Source organism: Nematostella vectensis, chromosome 6, assembly GCF_932526225.1.
Source record: "Nematostella vectensis chromosome 6, jaNemVect1.1, whole genome shotgun sequence".
Taxonomy (NCBI): Eukaryota; Metazoa; Cnidaria; class Anthozoa; order Actiniaria; family Edwardsiidae; genus Nematostella; species Nematostella vectensis.
In genome coordinates, this window is record NC_064039.1 from 5389704 (window position 1) to 5409846 (window position 20143).

The following is a 20143-nucleotide window of genomic DNA, read 5'->3' on the forward strand; positions in this document are numbered from 1 at the left end:
TGGCACGTCATGCGGTCGCTTAGAAACGCTCACGCATGCGCGACGAAAAAAGTTTCGGCCCATGGCAGAGGTCTCTTTTCATCGCGAACGCCAGCCCAGCGAAATACCGAGAAAAGAGGCCTCTGCTAGCAGGGAAGGATGTGCGGTAACTATGCCCATGAACATACCGACAGTATGATTTTTATTAATAACAGCTGGACGTAAAACACACGCATATTATATAATCACTTTGGACTCGGTAATTATATGATGATGGATAATTTAAAATAAAGAAGGTTTTATGGCTAGTTTGTAATAACTTTCCCTCAATAACTTTAGTTATTATGTTCTTAGTTATATGAAGACAGACAATAAATGTCATTGAAAGTTTGACTTATTTAATTATCAGCCGCTGTATAGCAAAGGCATTTAAAAGGTATGTGCCTCAAAAAAAATATTTATCCGGCGTTCTGCGTTTTGCTAACACATCCACGCCTACATCGGCCGAAACCGCCCATATGGCTTTTCCAAATAAACTATGTATTACCTTTTCTTCTACTACATTTTCTCATGAAGATAACATTATAGAACAATTTGATTGCAATACATCGTTTACAACATACAGTTTTTCCTTTCCAGAGCTTCCAAATAAAGGTTAAATAATTACAGGAATTATCCCGGCTTTGTTTTTTGTTTTTTACTGAAGGTTTTCATCGCAGAACAATTACATATAGTTTGTCTAAGGCTAGCTTCTCACAAACAACACCAACATGTTGCTGGCATATTTACACATATTTGCACTTCGAATAAAACACAGTGAAACCATCCCTCACGCACAGGGAGGAGAGACGCACGTGCCAGGGGCTCGCAACCAGTCATAGTACCCCTTTTAGGAAGTCGTGAACGATATTCAACAATTTTATTTGGCACCCAAGGTAAAACGACACTCTGGTCCAATTTCTAAAGTTCTCAATCGGACAAATTTCTCATTCCCCGTCACATGTCTCTGAAAATCTATATTCGACTCACACCTTTGAGAAACCTCTGGCCTTTTACTTTAGCGACATATTTCTTGACCAGATGACGGATGCGTTCTGGGTCAATTGAGTGACTTGAATTTGCGACCTAAAATGAAACAGTAACAAAAGAGATCAATAAGCCAGACATCGATAAGGCCAGAGTGTAGGATTTAGAAACGGTCGTCTCTCGATACAACGGACACCATAGAACCGTAATTTAATGCCCCCATTAACGACAGTCCGTAACAAGCGTTAGTCGCAGCCATTTCTTTGCAATTCGATATCGTATGTAAATCGCATCGTCATAGTTATAATAAGGGTCACAATAAATGTCATAAGAAATGATAAGTTTTTATTTTCATTGACTATGATTATGACTATGACTATGACACCGATATCGTATTTGTATACGTAAAATCATAACCGTAAACATGAAGATGCAAACATTTAAAGCGTGAACACACACAAAAATCACATCGAATAGACGTTTGTTTATGTACCCATCTTCCGTGAAGCCATCAAGAGAAAACCCCTTGGAGTCAAGGTAAGAACCAATGAACACAACTCGGGTGGAAAATCGTGAATCACAACTCCCTGCGTGGATCAAGTCGCCAAGATTTCCTGAGGTGTACTACGTAGATACAGATATTTTGTGAAATTATGCTACTTATCGGATGATTCTTGAGTAAGAAAGGACCCCATTTTTGCGTGCGGCGGTTTGAACGCCTCTAACTGCGCGCCTAGAACTTACCTGAGGGACGGCTCTCCTGAGGATACTCTTGTACTCTTCTTTGGTAATCTCCTTGTGCTTGAAGTAGACTTTTAGAACCAGTTTGACCTCCTCCTCAACCCTGGCTTGTCTGTGTAGCTTGTCCAGCAGAGTCTGATTAATGAACAGGAACCAACATCAGGCTTACAAGCACTGACCACTTGACTTAAACCCTTTAGTTTATATGAGCTGTGCAATAGTGGAATACATTTTTCATTTACGTGACAAAAATGTGGTGTTTCAAGATGCCCTCCTCTTTCGAAATGAATCAAAATAAACATCAGATGCGCATACAAATGTCCAACAAAGAGCACGTTTTTTTTAATCGATTGCCAGCAACGTTGCCCATTTTTTCATGCTAACTGAAGTGAGTGGGAAATTAACCGTTAACCGTGGATCAAATGCAGTGTGATAGGTATGTCTTTACCAACCTGGACTTTGCTCTTCTCGGGTTCCTTTTCCTCTTTCTGTATTTTCTCCTTTTCCTTCTCCTGTTTCTCTGTTCCCTTCCCTTTGTCCACCTTTCCCTTCTGCTCCTCGGGCGGATCATAGTCCTCCCCGGCCAGCATTGCTTGGATGACAGGGTCGTTATCCGGGTCATACTCATCCGCTTCCGGGATGTACTCTGTTTCCTTCTTCTGTTCAGCTGCATTATTTTCCTTCCCCTCTTTTTTCCAGAATTCCTCGTTCATCTTCTCGATGATATCTACCTCTGGTGAAGAATCCGTGTCCATTGGGCTACCTCCACTTTGTTTTTGTTCCTGAAAAAAAATGTTCTTCTAGACAAAGTGTTGCACGGAAAATGATTATGATTATATCTTTCTGGTGAGATTTCTCATTGCCTATGAACATTTATGTCCAAACAAGTATTGGAACAGACTGTCAAATGTAAAATCCTGTAATATTAACTAACAGCAGTTATTAGGTAGGTCCTTTTCAGCATTTTTTTGCAAAAGCACGCTAACTTAAAAGAACACGTTTACACTTCAAATAGGTCCTTTTCAGCACATTAGAATTAGACATACCTTCTGTTCAGATGACTTGTCCTTGTCTTTTGGGCCGTCATCAAGGAAGGGTATGACTGTACTTGACGTCTGAAGTGCTAGAAGTGAGGTTTGGTTATCGGAGGATGACACATGTCCACTTGGTCCTTTTAAAAATGTGGGTCCTCCGAGTGCTTGGGGCATTGTGAGCCCTTCAGGTCCTTGCGCCAATATTGGCCCTCTTTGTCCTTGGGGCACTATAAGCCCTCCAGGTCCCTGAGGAAACATGGGTCCTCTAGGTGCCTGGGAAATTATGGGTCCTCCAGGACCCTGAGATGTTATTGCCCCCCTAGGTCCCTGGGGCAACAAGGGTCCTCTAGGACCCTGGGAAATCATATTAGGACCTTGAGGTACAAAAGCCCCCCTTTGTCCAATTTGTTGCATGAGTTGGGGAGGCCTTTGTGCCAGGAGTGGCATAATCGGCGGCCGTATGCTAAAAGGCGAGGGTATTTCTTGACTGTGTATAAAATGGTTTCCTTGTTGACTCATGTGATTGGCAGCTGTAACTTGGGGGGGACTTGCTCTGGGTGGGGGAGGAGGAGGGGGGGTATCAACACCTTTTGAGTCTTCAGACTTCATACTAGTTTGAAGTTCATCTTCAGAATCTTGATCTTTCTTGTCAAGTTTTGGCTCTACACCAGATTTATCCACAGATAGACCAGACTGAGTTGTAGGTTTATTCTGTTCACTTTCCTCAGTATTTGAAGCAACCTGTTCCTTGCTGACTGCAGGACCGGGCTCTTCAGTATGAGATGGAACGATAGCATTTTGTAGTTCATCCTTGAATGATTCTATTGCAGGGGTCGCACAGATCTTTTCTTCAAATTCTGTCAAGTTGTGACTTTTCTTCAAAACAAGCACCGGCTTCTTTTCCTGATGACTTGCTATTTCACTAAAATGAGAAAAAATACAAAGACATCAGTGACTAAAAAATGTTAGACTTCCTGAAATAAAAAACATCTTGATATTACTCTAAGCGTGCCACCTCATGAAAATAAACCTGGATGGTCATTTTTGTTTATTCCATGAAAATATTACTGCTTTCAAAAATATATCACTTCTTACTGTGTGAATGTCCCATTCTGATCGGTCTGCAGGGGCGGGTCCATGATTTCTAGGGGAAGGGGCGCTAGCCTTAAGAGGAGTGGACAACAATAAAAGATATGACATGAGGTACAGTAAATGGCAGATCTTAACATGTAATATTTCTTATAGAATTTCCGCTTGAAGGATTGGGAATTTCAGGGGGAGGCACAAAATGCAGGTATACTGTATGCATTACCTTGGTTGTTCTTGCGTGCTGGATGCCCCATCATCATTCGTGAATACATCTGTGTCAATTCCCTCCATAGCTGGATCTTCCTCTTCATCATCCTTCTTATCCCACTCCCAGGACCAGCGTCGTTCCCCTGTTGAAGATCTTGTAGCTGGTGAAGTCTGTTGTTGATTAGAGGAAGAGTCCCCATTATCACTAACAGGAGCTTCTTCTTGAGCTTCTTTTGTATCTGTCGCTGTGTGATGTTCATTCTTATCCTCTGCTATATGCCGTAGCTTTTCCTCTAAAGAAAGAGATTTTCCTTTTTCTTTCAAACTCTTATCTTCAGATCTGCTGTGCCTCCTTTCCTTTTCTGATGACCTGTAAGACCGCTCTATTGACCTACTCTTAGACCGAGAGACTCTTTGCTCTTTTTCACACTGAGATTTTGTATTTAAAGGAGACTTTGACCTTGATCGTCTTCTTCTACGATTTCTTGATGAGGATCTTCGACGAGATCGCCCTAAAGAGCTTCGAGGAGACCGACTTCTGGACCTTCGCCTGTCCCTACGCTCAATTGATCTACTTCTCCTGGCTCTTGATCTCCTTCGCTCTAATGATGGACTTTTTGACTTTCTCTTTGTGTTGCGCTCTCTGCTAGATTGTCCTCTTGGTGATCTAATAGGACTTTTTAATGTTTTTCTTTCCTTTGATTTACTGCGGGAATGCCTATATAACCTACTTTTTGGTCTTTCTTCAGAAGGTGGGGTGTGGCTACGTCTTGACCGGCTCCTTTTCTGATCCCGTGAATTTGAACGGCTACGACTATGTTTTGAACGGCTCCTCTTCTGATTCAATGTAGCTGACCGGCTACGACTCCGTTTTGACTGTCTTGTTGTCTGATCCCTTGAAGACAAGGGATGGCTCTGTTTTCTTTCCCTCCCATCTCCTTTGGGGGACCCTTTTTCTGATATTTTTTTGGGTGTGGAGAGTTCATCTGGTTTGTCTAAAATGGAATCGATTTTTGATTTGTCTTTCTCTCTTGTAATGGCAGATTTTGGGGGACTGCTTGAATTTTTGCTTTCTTTATCTTTTGTTTCTTCTGTAAAGGACAGAGAAAAAGCAAATACATAAGATGATAAGCTTGAGATAATAGGCTCATAAACTCAGGGTTACAGTGGCAAGGTTCTAGTGTAGTTCACCAACAACTCACCTACTATGATAATAAAAGATTACAGCTCTTTTCTAATATCAAGAGTTCATTTTCAAAGTGTTGTTTTCCACTGGTAATATTTGCTTTAGTTTAAGTTAAAGTTTTTTGTACTGAGTTATTGAAATCCACTTGTTATCCCCTTATCAGCCTGAATAAAAAGTACAAGGGGATGGAAAAAAAACATATTCACCTGTGTGGAGAAAAACCAATGTTTTTTGTTAAATGTGAAACATGAAAAGGATCAATTGAAATCTGTGATCTGTGATTGTATCTTCACCGTGATTTATGAATGGCAAAATTTGATCAACGTGAATCATGATCTATGGTCTTTCCGAGTAAAGATTGATCCTTGTTGTTGGTTTATCATGAAACATGATTTCCGATTTTTGAGACTTGTGAAACGCGCAGGGAGCCCCCTTAACGCCCCTGCTATATGATGGTGTCACTTAACGGTCAATGGTCAGCAAAATACAGTGGTCCCACTGTGCCAGAATATAATTTCATAGCTGTCAACTCTCCCGCATTCTCAAGCCTAATTTGCTTGAAAATACCCATACATTTTCTTTATTCTCCCGCATTAGCTATCTTGGATCCTCTGATACATTCACTGTATTTTCTCAAGATTTTTCCTAAAGCGAGGTTGACAGCTATGTAATTTGTATCAAAATATCTCACCATCACTAGATTCTTTCTCTTGTTTATGCTTGTGTTTATCCTTTTCTCTCTTTTTCTCCTTCTTGTGTTTTTTCTTCTTTTTGTCCTTTGAGTGTTTTTTGTGTTTCTTTTTGTCCTTTTTCTCACTATTCAAATCATTTGATATAGTTAAAGAACCTTCATTTGAATCTTTAGTCTCATCTTTATTATTACTATCATCTTTTTCATTAACATCATCCTTAACCTCTCCATCCTCAATACTGTCTTCATATTCACACAAACTTTGAATTGCTGACACCCTGTCCTTTGCCATAAAAACACTCTCTGGGTTGGTGTCCTGTTCTGATGGATCTTTTGTGAGGCTCCCAGCATCCTTATCAATAAGTGTGGTGTTTTTGGATGTCAAATCAGCCTTTTTCGTACAACCATCACTATCATCTCCAGCGTTCAAACTCAGACGGTCATCTAAATCATAATTTTCTGTTGGAATATGTGGTTTACTGGCTGTCTCTGATTTTGAATTGACGTCCACGTTTGTTGTAGATCCAGATGTTTGTTTGGGTTCATTACAATTCTCATCGTTACTTTCCTCATTTGCAAACATATCCAGTAGACTGTGGATCAAATAACAGGATGTAGTTCATCAATCAAAAAAATACAGATATCAAATCATAATAAACTACAAGTACAACATAGGGGCGACATCCGAGTGTACTGTAATTATGTTACAGGAAACCGACAACTTCAGATAATTCTCCCTACATCATTATAGGGCGGTTTCCGCATACCAAATGACACAGGGACGTTGAATTGCTTCAAAACAGCGTCATAAAAACTACACTCACTTAACACAGTATCAGAATCCATGTCGCTTTGTTACAAGAAAATTGAATTGGTGTTGAATTTGGTCCAAGCGCTGGGCTCTTTCCAAAACAGAGCATTCGGAGAGAGAAGAAAGCAAGAACAAATAATAACTTCAAATTATTAAAGTTTCGCTGCAAGTTTAATTACATGGTACCTAGAAGATGAGGGTCTTTTTCTTTTTATCTTTATCGGCGTTTTTCCTCGCGATGTTATAGACTCGGACTTCAAGTCCGCCATGTTGCTTGGACCGACATGCATCACGCTAGGCTACGTTTCTCCGGGAAACGCTCGGAATCCGACGACCAAACGAAGCAAGCGGTCAGTCTCCGAATCCCTATACTTGGCCCCTTTTCTCGTCTGCTCGTAAAGGCAAGCACGAAGTAGATTACAATTTTCTCGCTAATGAGTTAAAGGTTTTTGAAATTTGTTTTGATTCAACTCTGAAAAAAAAATGCAATCATGATGTCCCGAAAACAGAATATTTGTTCTTTGCTCAGAGTGTATCGGTCAGCGGTATCCCAATATAGAGTAAACGTGTTGTAAAGGATCTGTTCTTGTTTTGGTTCTAAATCTCAGTTTTAAATGTTTGTAAAGTAAGGACTTCCGTGGATTCGCGCGTATGGTAGGTGTATCGATGTTTGGCGTTATTTTTTAATGCTATCTTTTTATGATACTGAATATTCTTTTTGAATTTGATTGAACTCGTTTGTTACTTGTTAAATTCACTTAAGTTACTACATTGATAAACGAGAAAAAAATATTCTTTCCATCACTAAAAACAGTTGGAGTTAGAATTAAGTAAAATGAGATATAGAGATGCATTAAATATAATATGATGCATCTTCTATCGTATATTTCGGGGAGTATGTAAATAAGAACTTATATGCTCTTACCAAGTTTTATAATGCTACTTAATGGCTTCCAGTAATTACACTGTTTTTTTTCACTAGAGGATGTTGGATACACAGCTGACAAATCAAGTTTTTGTGCTGAAAAATGATTAATACAGTTCCATTAATTCTGTTGCCATGGCTAACATGGAAAGTGATTCTGACTTGGATTACACCCAAAGGAAGAAATTCCGCAGGCGTATTGTAAATGATGATAGTACAAGTGATGATTATGATGATGACAGTGATGACAACAATAAATTGACACCTGCTAATACTTCTCGGGGTAAGAGAAAGGCCCACATTGCCTTTGAAAGTGATGAAGAAGAGAGTTCAGAAGAATTTGATGTGGATGATGTTGGATCTGATGATGATGATGATGAAGTCCCAGATGTAAACATTTCTGACAATGATGATGCAACAATGTCCAACTCTGCACAATGTCCTGTCTGTCTGATGTCTTTGAGTGAGCAAAAGCTTGGTACACCAAACAGTTGTATGCATGTGTTCTGCTTGGAGTGTATATTAGAATGGTCCAAGGTACATTAAAATTAACATCAAGAAAATTAAATTGTTTTATACTGCTATGAGGAATTTAAAATCAAGATTAATTCTGGATTTTTTTCCTTATAGAATGCTGTGACATGCCCAGTAGACAGGAAGGAATTCTCAGAGATTATTGTTCATTCAACAAAGAAAGGCCCTATCCTACACAGGGTAATTGACATGTCCATAAAAACAGATGTTGGGACTAAGTGGCTTGGCTATATTATTACTTAAGCTTATATATCTTAAGTTTATAGTTGTGCATGCATAGCCTTCTACAAAGTCATCATACATAACATGTTTAATTTAACAGATTCCTGTGGAGAAGGTTATTGAAGAAGAAGAATGGGAAGATGAACCTACCTATTGTGAGGTTTGTGCGTAATTCTGTGTTATGGAAAACATTATACATCTCCTTAAAGACTTCCTTTCTGCCCTTCCTCAGGTTTGTCATGATTGTGATAGAGAAGACAGGCTGTTGCTTTGTGATGACTGTGACAAAGGGTAAGAATGCTGTGTCTTATTTACCAAGTCAGTGGTAAATCACAATCATTTACAGTACCAGTATAACCTTAGGGGTGCGTTACAGGGGGGCTGCAACTCCCTGCCAGAAAGAGGTGTTTCTTCATACAAAAATTGAGAGTAAAGAGATTTTGTAAAGAGATTTGGGAGTAAAGAGATTTTTTGTAAAATGCTAAACCAATCTCCCAATCTCGGAAATAATTTGGTGATTGAAAACAATACTGTTCTACAGTACTTGTATGTTCTAGGGGACAGATGTTTTACTCTTCAATTTTATTTATTTCAACTTTGTGTCACCCCCGCTTCCACCCCTTCTCCCATGCCCATGGGGCTTGTTCCATGTCTTGTTGTGTTCTATTTTTAGATATCACATGGAATGTTTGACATCCCCTCTCGAGTTCGTACCAATAGAGGAGTGGTTTTGTCCTATCTGCAGACCGCATGGCACTGAGGAGAGTGGTGATGAGGAAGGAAGGAGGAGAGGATTGAGGACTCGTCCTAGTCCATCCACAGCAAGCAGTGCTAATGAGACTAATGAATCTGGTGTGTAATAAGACTTTTTCTTCTTTTTTATACATCTTTCTGCATTCCTGTTTCTGTAAAAGTGCTGTAATTATTGAGACTGCTCTACTTAAAGACGTCGTGCAGCCCCTTAGTTCTAAGTATACACGGTTATTACCCATGGCCTGCAGTCTGGAGGCCTGCCCTGTTAGCAGAAATACAGTACCAACCGGTTTTACCATTTTTACACCTAAGTACCAGTAATTTATATTTGCATTTATTTATGATCTCCTATTTACTTGTATCATTGTATGAATGTCGCTGATGACATCATAATCAAGGCCTAGCTGGCGATGAGGTTAAAAAACATACATTGATTGATATCAAACATTCCCCATTCTATTTTCTAAGGTAGGACGACCCATGCACGCACAGCAGCCTCGGCCCGAGGACGAGGCAATCGACGGGGAAGGACTGGGACAAGATCATCAACTCGCGGCCGGTCACGCTCAACTGCTACCAGCAGAGGGAGGACTAGGACTCGGACATCAACACGAGGACGTTCTCACACTTCAAGCCGCGAAGGGACTAGGTCTAGGTCGACACGTGGTCGCAAGACTAAATCTAAAAATAGGAGGACGAAGTCTAGCTCAAAGCGCAAACCGAGAAAAAAACGACGCACAAAGAAGTCTTCCACGAGACGAGTTAAAAGAGCTCGATTTGAAGAGGATTCATACGTGAACCCCTTTGAAGGACCTGCTAGACGGGGGCGCACTGTGAAAGAGAGACTTAATGAAGGTCTTAGGGGCTCTGGCAGCGGTACGGATATGGGGCGGATTGTTTCCAACTGTCCATTTCCAAGTAGACTGGAGCCCACATTGAGTTTTTCCCTTTTCGGCAACTCCTACTCACTGGAAGTGAGTGACAGTTATGACGATAGGATCGCCGATGGGGATACTGTAAATACCGGCTGTTTTCAGAGGTGAGTGGTCTGTCAACACGTCTGCGATATAAGGGTATTTTATTTGTGGTATCTTTATTTTTCTGATGTACCATAATTAACTTCTCTGCAGCGGAGAGTCATCAGATGTTCTGGGCTCAATCCTTGACGGAATAGAAGTCCTCAACGATAAACACGTAACCATATCACGTGACGGCCGCGTGGTCAAATTGAACTCACATGATCTTAAATCGTCACGCAGTTCTGAAAACTCAGAAAGACGGCTGTTAGACAGGGACTCAGACATCATTCGAACTTTGGAGCGAAAGCGAGTTGTTTCACGGGACCCGACCAAGGTAAAAGCTCTTGAAATCCTGGCTGCTGAAAGAGCAAAAAGGCGAACAGCTTTCTTACAAAATGATAACATTGATTTTTACGAATGCAACGATCGCCTCGATTGTAAAAAGATGAAGACAGAAGTTCGCGTTCGCGATTCCCCTGAAGACGATGATTATTCATTTGCGCATGCGCATCGTTTTGAAAGGCGTTCTGTACAATCCAGTAGAGGTACCCATCGTGAAAAAACAAAACCCCGGCCTCCCTTGACGTTTAAAAGTCGCTTTAGAATCCCTAAAAAGAACTCAAGTCTGCAAAGTGCAACCGTTAAGGAAAAGGATTCTTCAAAATTACTCAGTTCCGCAACAGCAAATTTAAAAGACCATTCATCATCGAGCTCTGAAAAAAAGGAACTTACTAAAAACCAATCGAACTCTATAACAAAGAATTCTGCGATAAAGACACTCACAACAGATTCATCAAACCCTGGAACAAAAGTTAACGCAATGAGTGGATCAGTACCAAGCTTTCGAACAATTACTGATAACGGCAAATCAGTGTTGAAAGCCGGAGTCAGTATTCCGAAGCCAGAACCCATTGAAAGGTCAATGTCCTATCTAGAAGTAGAGAAAGAAAAGACTGACTCTACCGAACATCGGAAGAAATTAGGCGCGCTCCCTAAAACAATAACACATACCAAGAACCAATCACCATCGTTCTCTGGAACAATAACACATACCAAGAACCAATCACCATCGTTCTCTGGAACAATAACACATACCAAGAACCAATCACCATCGTTCTCTGGAACAATAACACATACCAAGAACCAATCAGCGCTAGGCCCTGGAATAATAACTTATGACAAGAGCACCGGAGCTACAGGCTCAACGCCAAAACACCTGGCGAGATTAAAGAGCGATGTTAAAGTTAAACAAGAAAAACATGATCGTGAGGGAAATAATGAAAGCAGTCAACCCAGACAAACTTGTAGCTCAAGTCCAGCCAGAAGCAGTGAAAGCAAAACTATCGTCGGAAGTAATAATTTTGATGTCGAGCCTTCCGAAGTCGCGAAAACTTGTAAGGTGAAGACAGAAAGCGTGACTGAATTGCTAGGTTCACGTGATCAGCATAGTAATAACTTGGCCATCATCGAAATGCTGCGCAACAGAACGTGTCACATGCGAGCTTTAATCAATCCACCCCCTCTGCCACCGCTACCAAATGTTCGCCATCCGAGCTCCGCACCCAGGAATAAAGAAGTCCAACAATCTCCTAAGCCACGTGGTCACCCTGAAACTCAGGTACCCCAACAGCCCAACATCCTTCCACCTCTGAATTCCTACAGAGCCCAATCACATGCATCCAGTACACCCCTGCCGGTTGCTGTGGTCCTCCCCACGTCTTCTAGCTCACAAGGGGTCCAAGATAGTGCAGGCTGCAGCCAGAATTCTGCTGATACGCAGGAAAAGAGAGACGAGAGCCGGAAAAAGGTGAGGAAAGATAAAGCTCGTGTTCTAAAAAGACTAGCTATATCTATACTGGTAAAGTCGCTACGTCTATTGGCAAACGTTTTCGATGGTGATGATGACCGTTAGCGGTATGACGTCATCAACCTGCATTGGCTGTGGACAATAATTCTTGGGCACCATTATCGGGAAGACTGCAAAGTATTTTTTGAAAACAACAATATTGTCTTAGATAAGCGTATCAAGTCGCGATACAAAGGACATCAAGCTCCAGAAGTTGAGATCGTTTGATCGAGATCGAAAGATTGAGATCGAAACATATTTGGTCTGGAAACTAGTATATTTTTGCTGTGCTATTAAACTGACATTGGTGTTACGTTCGTTCTGCATGATTTTGTTTGATTTTTTAAACACTTATTTTGCTGCATTTGTATAGTGATAGCGCCCGGATGTAATCCAGGTTTTTTTTTTTGCTTTTAGGGCATTGCACGACTACACTTCCATAAGCAAGTCGTTGACGAGGTACGATCCGCCCTAAGGCCTTTCTTGAGGCATAAAGAGATAAGCAAAGACGAGTACAAGAACATCTTCAAGCGAGCTGTTGACAAGGTAACCTTAAAGACCACTTATATCTTGACTTTTGCGATTCTTGAACATCTGCCCTCACCTCCGTCCTTGACCAACCTTCGACCTTCATTACCCCTCATTACCATCATTATCTTGGCCTTGTTTGACCTTCATTACCCCTCATTACCATCATTATCTTGGCCTTGTTTGACCTTCATTATCTTGACCTTGTTTGACCCTCATTATTTTGACCGACCCTCGAGCGCCTCATTATTATGACCAGCCCTCGACCCTCATTATCTTGACCTTGTTTGGCCTTCATTATCTTGTCCTTGTTAGACCCTCATTGTCTTGAGAGGGTTGTCCGATGCACATTAGGATTCCAATGAACATGCATATATTTTGACCCTCGGCCCTGTTTGACCAGTATTACTTCGACTGACCCTTAACCCTGTTTGACCAGTATGACCTCGGCTGACCCTCAACCCTGTTTGACCAGTATTACCTCAACTGACCCTCAACCCTGTTTGACCAGTATTACCTCAACTGACCCTCAACTCTGTTTGACCAGTATTACGTCGACTGACCCTCTACCCTGTTTGACCATTATTACGTCAACTGACCCTCGACCCTGTTTGACCAGTATGACCTCGACTCACCCTCAACCCTATTTGACCAGTATTACCACGACTGAACCACCACTCTGTTTGACCAGTATTACGTCGACTGACCCTCAACTCTGTTTGACCAGTATTACGTCGACTGACCCTCGACCCTGTTTGACCAGTATTACGTTGACTTACCCTCGACCCTATTTGACCAGTATTACGTCGACTCACCCACAACCCTGTTTGACCAGTATTACGTCGACTGACCCTCAACCCTGTTTGACCAGTATTAAGTCGACTGACCCTCAACCCTGTTTGACCAGTATTACCTCGGCTGACCCTCGACCCTGTTTGACCAGTATTACCTCGACTGACCCTCGACCCTGTTTGACCAGTATTACCTCGACTGACCCTCAACCCTGTTTGACCGGTATTAACACGACTGAACCTCCACCCCGTGTGACCAGTATTACCTCGACTGACCCTCAACCCTGTTTGACCAGTATTACCTCGACTAACCCTCAACCGTGTTTGACCAGTATTACCTCGACAATAAACAGAAATCGTAGTTTTTAAAAATGATCAATGGCGAGAAATAATAATTGATGATTTGTGTTACTGATGGAAGATCTTGCGTCTTATCTGCAGATTAAGGAGTCCAACCATCAAGTCGATCGCGGGCGCGTCGCTTCACTTATCAAGAAATACGTCAAGAAGATTAAGGGACAGCGGTGTCAGCCCTCCAACTAGAATAGCCAATAAGAATGTGAATTTGATAAGCCAATATTTGATAAGCGTCATTCTTGGAACTTGCAAGAAAGTTTTTGTCACATTTTGACAGAGCAAAAGCGGCACGAGGTCTAATGAGTAATAATGACACAGCCAAGAACACTAGTCAGGAAAAAGAAATATTATAAGCAGTTTAAATACGAAGATTCCATATATTATTTGTATTTATTGATCAATAAGAGAGATGAAAAGGGCAAGTATTTCAATTGTTGTTGTTTGTACAAGTTTGCAATGTTCATGTTCAAAATAAAGGAAAGTATTTTCAAAACATACTTGACTCTCCTATTTCCCTCCCTTTTTAGTTTTGGAACCTAATGTAGAAAAAAAATTATCACATGATATAGAATGCGATACTTAGAATGATAACGCCACTAAATGATATCGCCACTATGTCACAGTGCCTAGCAAATTTGGGAGGAGGGAGGTTGTTCAGGATATAGGTTGATAGGATGCTCGTCGGGAAATTCTAAAACTGCACACCGAAAATTGCTACCCTATAAAATACCCCATTTCTTGCCTATTTTCTCATATATAATCGTAAACTCATATATATCATAAACTGGGACCGGTTCCTGGAAAGCCGATAAGCGCTAACCCAGGGTTAAATTTGCCCTAACCCACGATTTTATTTTTACCCATGGATTAGTTCTGTTCCCTAAACGCTGGTTAGGGCTAACTCTGGGTTAGTTTACCGCGGTAAAAAATTTCTTAGATACTAAGCAGGAACTAATCAGATACTAAACAGAAATTATAGCAAGGGGGGGGGGGGGGGGGGTGGAAAATTATTGATAATAAAAAATATTCAAAAGTACCTATTTTCTGCATAGAATTAGAGTACGGCTGGAAATACGTCAACATATTTATTTAACAGCGATTTTCCCGCTGTTTAGCGGATTTAGGCTAAAAAAATAGCCTTCACTAGCGTGAAAAATTCAAAAGACGATCCTACACATACACATAGTTTAATACAACTGGATAAAAAATACGGGGGAGCGAATTTGGATTTGCTTGTATTAATAGTATTCTATTCTAATAGCCCAATTTCTAGTTCCACTATAACCGCTGGACTTACAGACTAAGGACGCATAATAACAGTGCAAGCCTCGACTTGAGGCAAATTTCATGCGCATACCAGCGAGAATCCTCTGGAACTTGGATTAAAACAATGCACAACCTGTTAATACTACATGACCACGCTGGTATTTGCCATCGATTCAATTGAAACCGAGTCTTGCACTGTATTTATGCGTCCTCAGTGCCTATGACCAGCAGGCACAACGGAACTCGAAACTAGACTATTGCTCTCTTGCTCACGGACAAGGAGAGTTGTGGGTAGATGTGAGTGCTGGACCGTTGGCCCAGGGGTCACCACTAAATCATACCTCAACTACCCTGACTACAACCTTAACAATCCCCGTAACTAATATCCCTCTCCGAAAACTAAACGTTTGAATATCCCTACTATGTGGCTAGATCATTTGTGTAAAGCCGGACATGCTGTCATATTCCCGATACTTGGCCCTGAGTCGAAGAGCGGCTGCTATGTCCCCGTTGTCTTCGGTGCTAGATGCTAGTATCTGGGCTGTGTCGTCATCTGGAGTTTCGTTGATGACCTTATATAGCAGTGTGTAATGGTTAACCATGTTGGTTGACTTCCAGCCTATGCGCCGAGCAACGTCCGCCTTCGAGGCGCCCAACATACAAAGTAGAATGGCTGTCCCGCCCCTGAAACTGTGGACACTCGCCTCCATTGATCGCTAGGTCATTTAAATAGGTGGTTAAGCGGGCTTGGGCTGCCGATACCAGGAAAGGGCTGTTAGTCACCGAAGACTGCTTGGACGTGGTGCGAAAAAAGTAGCCGCTCGAGAGAGTGATCTTTAGCGCGTCACAGATTCTCTTGTAAAACATAAGATTTTGTACTGGGCAGATGGCTGAGTTACTACACTGTCTGATTGGAATTGGGTGTGAACCGCTTCCTCGGAGAGATTTTCCGACGCGCCGAACGAAGAAGAGGGTTTCTGCCGTCCGGAGTTTGTAGGACGTCGAAGGCTTTAATCCTGCCTAGGTCTGAAGCCCTATTCCCGGTGAAAAATTCCAACGAAAAAAATGACAGATCACGTGCCCATCTGTACTGTTGAATAGAGCTAGCGGAAGGGTCCTGGAGCCGAATCCTTAGGCTCGACACTACTTAAAAAAAAATTATCAAAAAGATTGGCACAGCTTGTTTAGGGAGCACCCTAGCCTAAGATTGTTCTTTTTTTACTGATTTTAAGTATTCTTTGACAGATATGTGGGTTGCGGGGTTTCCCCAACCTATGCGGTCTTCCTATTCCCTAGTTCGGCCAGCCGATTTCAAGATTGTCCGTAGTTTTCCAATTATAGAGTCAACAGTTCCGGAGGCTAGTCGTGTAGGACATGAGCAGGTGTTTTTAGTTCTCGAGGTACTGGGACTGCACCCGTCCCTATGTACCTTAGTCTTCCCTTTGCGGTCTTTCCAAACCAGAAACCTTACGATATCTTGAGGGATGCAAGATAGGATTGATTTTGGAGGGTCCAGGGATGAAAGGAAATTGCAAAGCTCTTTTTCTAACTGAGATTTTTGCTTGTCGTAAGACGAGGATGCCGAAATTTGCCGCAGGCTAGAGATCCTCGTGTCGATACTAAGGATGTCAATCTCCACAGTTTTGTGAGGGCGAAAGTCTGTGGTGGTTTTCTTGTGCCCGCACCGTTGACAGAAAGACGCACAATCGTCGTTAGGGTAAAAACAAGCGGAGCAGGCTAAAGCAGGCCTCCAAACACGGGGAATTGACTAGAGGTGGAAGAAAAAAATATGTATAAGCTTCTAGTTTGCGAGATGAAAGCGGAACGCTCTTAAGTCCCACGAGAAAGTCCTGGGGACGAATTCGCCGGAAGAAGAGGGGAACAAAAGTGAGCCTGTGGAACCTTTGGAGCCTCGGCGGATTTTTTCCTGAAATTTTCCGATTACTAAGGGCCACCATAATCTTCGCGGAAAGACATCTGACACTATCAGGGTGAAGGCACAAGCGCAGTTGTGGGAGAGGAAGCGCAAAACTCTGCCTACCATGACCGGGGGTGGGAACTGTCGTATGCGTTCTCTAAAGGTGAGAGATTTTCGCACGTTGACCCCGGCTGAGTGCAAAGTTGGCCAGAGATTAAAATGTCTGAGTGGGTTTCTCGCCGCGTCCCGTTGGGTATTTGTGTCCAAGGACATGAGGTCAGATGTGTGAGGGCCCCAAAGGTTCTCCACATGGCACCAAGCAGCTAGGGATAGCATACAGTCGCTGGGAGACAAGGATCGCGAAGGGGCGTCCGCCAAGTTCTCTTTCGAGGGGACAAAACTTACGGTTAAGGAGATATTGTTGCGTAGAGTAACCTGGTAGACAGCTTTTATGGCCTCGTTGAGCGTCTTACTCTTTCCCCCTTGGTTCGTCCATGCCTAGACGAAAGCGGCGCTATCTGAGTAAGCGTCGACCCTGGAGTTTTGTAAATGTTCGGCCGCGGTTGATAGCGTGAGGCGTAACGCTGAGGCCTCCTTGAGCCCGATGTGTTGGGCAGCGGTTTCTTTATTATCCCAGTGATCGCGCAAAATATAAGGCATGTCTGACATTATGATACCCCCCAACCAGAGCGTCAGTGAACAATTTCACAGATTTGTGGCGTTTATCCAACCAAGGCAAAGATCCGTGTCTATGCTAGTGCCCCTCGCACTAGCATATTGTAAGAGGGGTTCTTACATACTTTGTTGATCGATCGATACATGGCGCGAGAGTATAGTCTCGCCGCGGGGACGGCGATTGCGAAGGAAGTAGTTTTCCTGCAAGGCGTTGGAGCGTTTTAACATCAATCTCATTTCTTGATAATATCGCTTCTCAAAATGTGGCGAATTTCTCCTTTTATTTAAAGGGAAAAAGAAGGCCATGCAGGTAAAATGGCACAGGTAGCCCAAGAAAGAAATAACCTGAGTAGGGGTGAAAGTCGACTTATTAATGGCCAGCGTGTATCCGAGGGAGGTGAGTACGGAAATTACAATGTAAGCAGCTGCCTGGGCTAGTTCAAAGTTGGACCATGTAGAGACACCCTGTACAGCCAGTTGAACAATGTGCCTATCATCGATATATTGACTACAAGGCACTCCAAGTGAACGTATGTAATTGGTGGCCAGCATACCCGTCGCGTGGTAAATATACGCACTTGCTTTCCATCCGAACGGAAGACAAGTGTAGACGAAATAACAGCCCTTCCAAGAAAGGCCGAATAACTTTCTACTAGCGGGAGTTAGCTTGATATGATCATAACCGCTCTTGTCGTCACAACCGGTTTGAACGTGGTTGTAGCCAAGGGGAGGTCTGACAGGTAATCCAGCGAGAAGGGGAGGTCTGACAGGTAGTCCAGCGAGAAGGGGAGGTCGGACAGGTAGTCCAGCGAGAAGGGGAGGTCTGACAGGTAGTTCAGCGAGAAGGGGAGGTCTGACAGGTAGTCCAGCGAGAAGGGGAGGTCTGACAGGTAGTCCAGCGAGAAGGGGAGGTCCTTGACCCAAAGGTTCCGTGACACATTCTAGGCTTGGAAGGTTATATTGTTATTGGCATGACAAGGTACGGTGGTTCAACCTCGCCAACCTATCCCCAGAACAGTAGTGATCCATTAGCAACACGCTCCAAGATCGTTTCTGTGATAAATTCTTCGAACGCAATGCATGAGGGGTTATTTTCAAGCTGCATTGGAGGGGGGTGGGGCGAGTTGTAGAGTTTTTTTGCAAAAGTTCCTTTGAAAGGTTTGAAATAGGACCAAGCATCAACCCCGTTTGACCAAAACCTCTCCTACTGGAGTAATATCCTCCCAACGTTCGTAATGGTCATGGATTCCGCCGGCAACAATAGACGACGGATAACGAAGGATGACCAAGTCTGGAGAACCCTTAACGTAACATTTGGATACCAGCGCGGGCGGAGGTCTGGGGCCGACCATTCCGATGGGCTCGCCCTTCCAGTCACACCATTTTGCTACACATGGCTTAATATCGTTGAGCTTCTTACGAAAATCGAGTACTTTACGACGCTTGAAGGGTGGGCCCTGAATGTTAAACCGTAATGCGAAGGTGAAAGAAAAAACTGGAAGGAATACCGAAAAGAAGGGCCCACCGAAATGTCGGCCCCAGAGCGTAAGGGCATAAGAAACCCGCGCCTGAGAAACGACACAAGGTAAAAAAAGGGAACCTATAGCAACTAGGGTGCTATCAGAGGCGAAAGCAATGATGACTGACAGTGGAAATAATTTTAGTAGTGGTATAGAAGTACATATAACTAACATAGAAAAAGGCGTTTTCATGTTACATTGTAAGGGCCCTTAGTATTTGTTAGGGCAGTTTCCCCGCATAAGAAGCAGGTTTTCCCCCCGCCTCTGAATCTTGGCTGTCTGAGCAAAGGAGTGGGTTGTGGGTTCCTCCGGAACGAAGGGTAGGGGACACTCCTTCCGAACATCATTCCGCCAGGTTTGTTATTTGTTATCTTGGCGGTAGTGGCGGCCACAACGCTTTCTTCTTTTGACCCGAGGAGTCGAATCACGATCTCACCAAGATCGCCTCTAAACATGATGGGGCGGCATTGCCGCAATATGGCCTCGTACTCCGCAGCTTTTGCATCTCCCGAGGTACGAGCATTGTCAGCCAGCTGTTGGATAGTACTAATGATCATCTGCCAGTCGCGTATGTGTTTTGGGGCTGAGGCTAATTGGCGGACGAGGGCAAGGGAGGCCCACCACCCCCCCCCCCCCTGAAGACGACTTTTCTTTTTTTGATTTCTTGTTGCAGGGATTTAACAACATTTGACATCTAGTATGGGAAGGAAAAAAGGAAAGAATTAAGAGAAAACTTGACGTACCGTAACGATTACCAAATCCTGTCAGTAAAAAATCAGAGTCGTGGCAATTTTATAGCAAAGTTATAAGGGGTTACACAATTACAGCCTGGGGCTCGACCACAGACAAATAGTAGAATCACAATTATAGCCTGGGCCTTAACTGCAGATAGAGTTCTCTTTCAATTCCATACAATTATCGGGAATTATAGTCTGGGCCTCCACCCAAACAGTTAAAAATCACAATTACAGCCTGGGGGCTAAAAGGGCCCCCCCTCCGTATTACATGAACCGCTTAGGCTATGA

General features: G+C 42.8%; 2 protein-coding genes across 6 annotated transcripts; one reads left to right on the forward strand and one right to left on the reverse strand.

Annotated features, from left to right (window-relative positions):
• Positions 1-661: 661 nt before the first annotated feature.
• Positions 662-7069, reverse strand: LOC5521531 (serine/arginine repetitive matrix protein 2). The gene is made up of 7 exons (XM_032366622.2): positions 6951-7069; positions 5954-6546; positions 4093-5167; positions 2793-3702; positions 2199-2528; positions 1750-1881; positions 662-1104 (listed from the first exon to the last, which is right to left on the reverse strand). The coding sequence occupies exons 1-7, from the start codon at positions 7052-7054 to the stop codon at positions 994-996; spliced, it is 3255 nt and encodes a 1084-aa protein (XP_032222513.1). The 5' UTR covers positions 7055-7069; the 3' UTR covers positions 662-993.
• A 7-nt stretch (positions 7070-7076) lies between these two features.
• LOC116604366 (PHD and RING finger domain-containing protein 1) lies at positions 7077-14234 on the forward strand. 5 transcript variants are annotated; one of them, XM_032366620.2, is made up of 11 exons: positions 7202-7418; positions 7747-8226; positions 8320-8403; positions 8546-8605; positions 8678-8736; positions 9119-9297; positions 9667-10237; positions 10329-11308; positions 11351-12024; positions 12481-12609; positions 13824-14234. In XM_032366620.2, exons 2-11 carry the CDS (start codon positions 7825-7827, stop codon positions 13923-13925), a joined length of 3240 nt encoding a protein of 1079 aa, XP_032222511.1. In that variant the 5' UTR covers positions 7202-7418; positions 7747-7824; the 3' UTR covers positions 13926-14234. The 5 variants fall into 5 exon arrangements, with proteins under 5 accessions (XP_048584474.1, XP_032222511.1, XP_032222510.1 ...); XM_032366619.2 differs by having other exon boundaries at positions 10329-11224; positions 11267-12024; XM_048728517.1 differs by lacking the exon at positions 7202-7418 and adding an exon at positions 7077-7165 and having other exon boundaries at positions 10329-12024.
• The last annotated feature ends 5909 nt before the right edge of the window (positions 14235-20143 follow it).

Coding starts and splice junctions, on each gene's coding strand:
- LOC116604366 (XM_048728517.1), top strand. CDS start 7,825: ATGGCTAACATGGAAAGTGATTCTGACTTGGATTACACCCAAAGGAAG. Junction 8,227..8,319: donor GTATATTAGAATGGTCCAAG/GTACATTAAAAT, acceptor TTTTCCTTATAG/AATGCTGTGACATGCCCAGT. Junction 12,610..13,823: donor TCAAGCGAGCTGTTGACAAG/GTAACCTTAAAG, acceptor TCTTATCTGCAG/ATTAAGGAGTCCAACCATCA.
- LOC5521531 (XM_032366622.2), bottom strand. CDS start 7,054: ATGCATGTCGGTCCAAGCAACATGGCGGACTTGAAGTCCGAGTCTATA. Junction 2,529..2,792: donor ACAAGTCATCTGAACAGAAG/GTATGTCTAATT, acceptor ATTTTTTTTCAG/GAACAAAAACAAAGTGGAGG. Junction 1,882..2,198: donor CCGAGAAGAGCAAAGTCCAG/GTTGGTAAAGAC, acceptor TTCATTAATCAG/ACTCTGCTGGACAAGCTACA.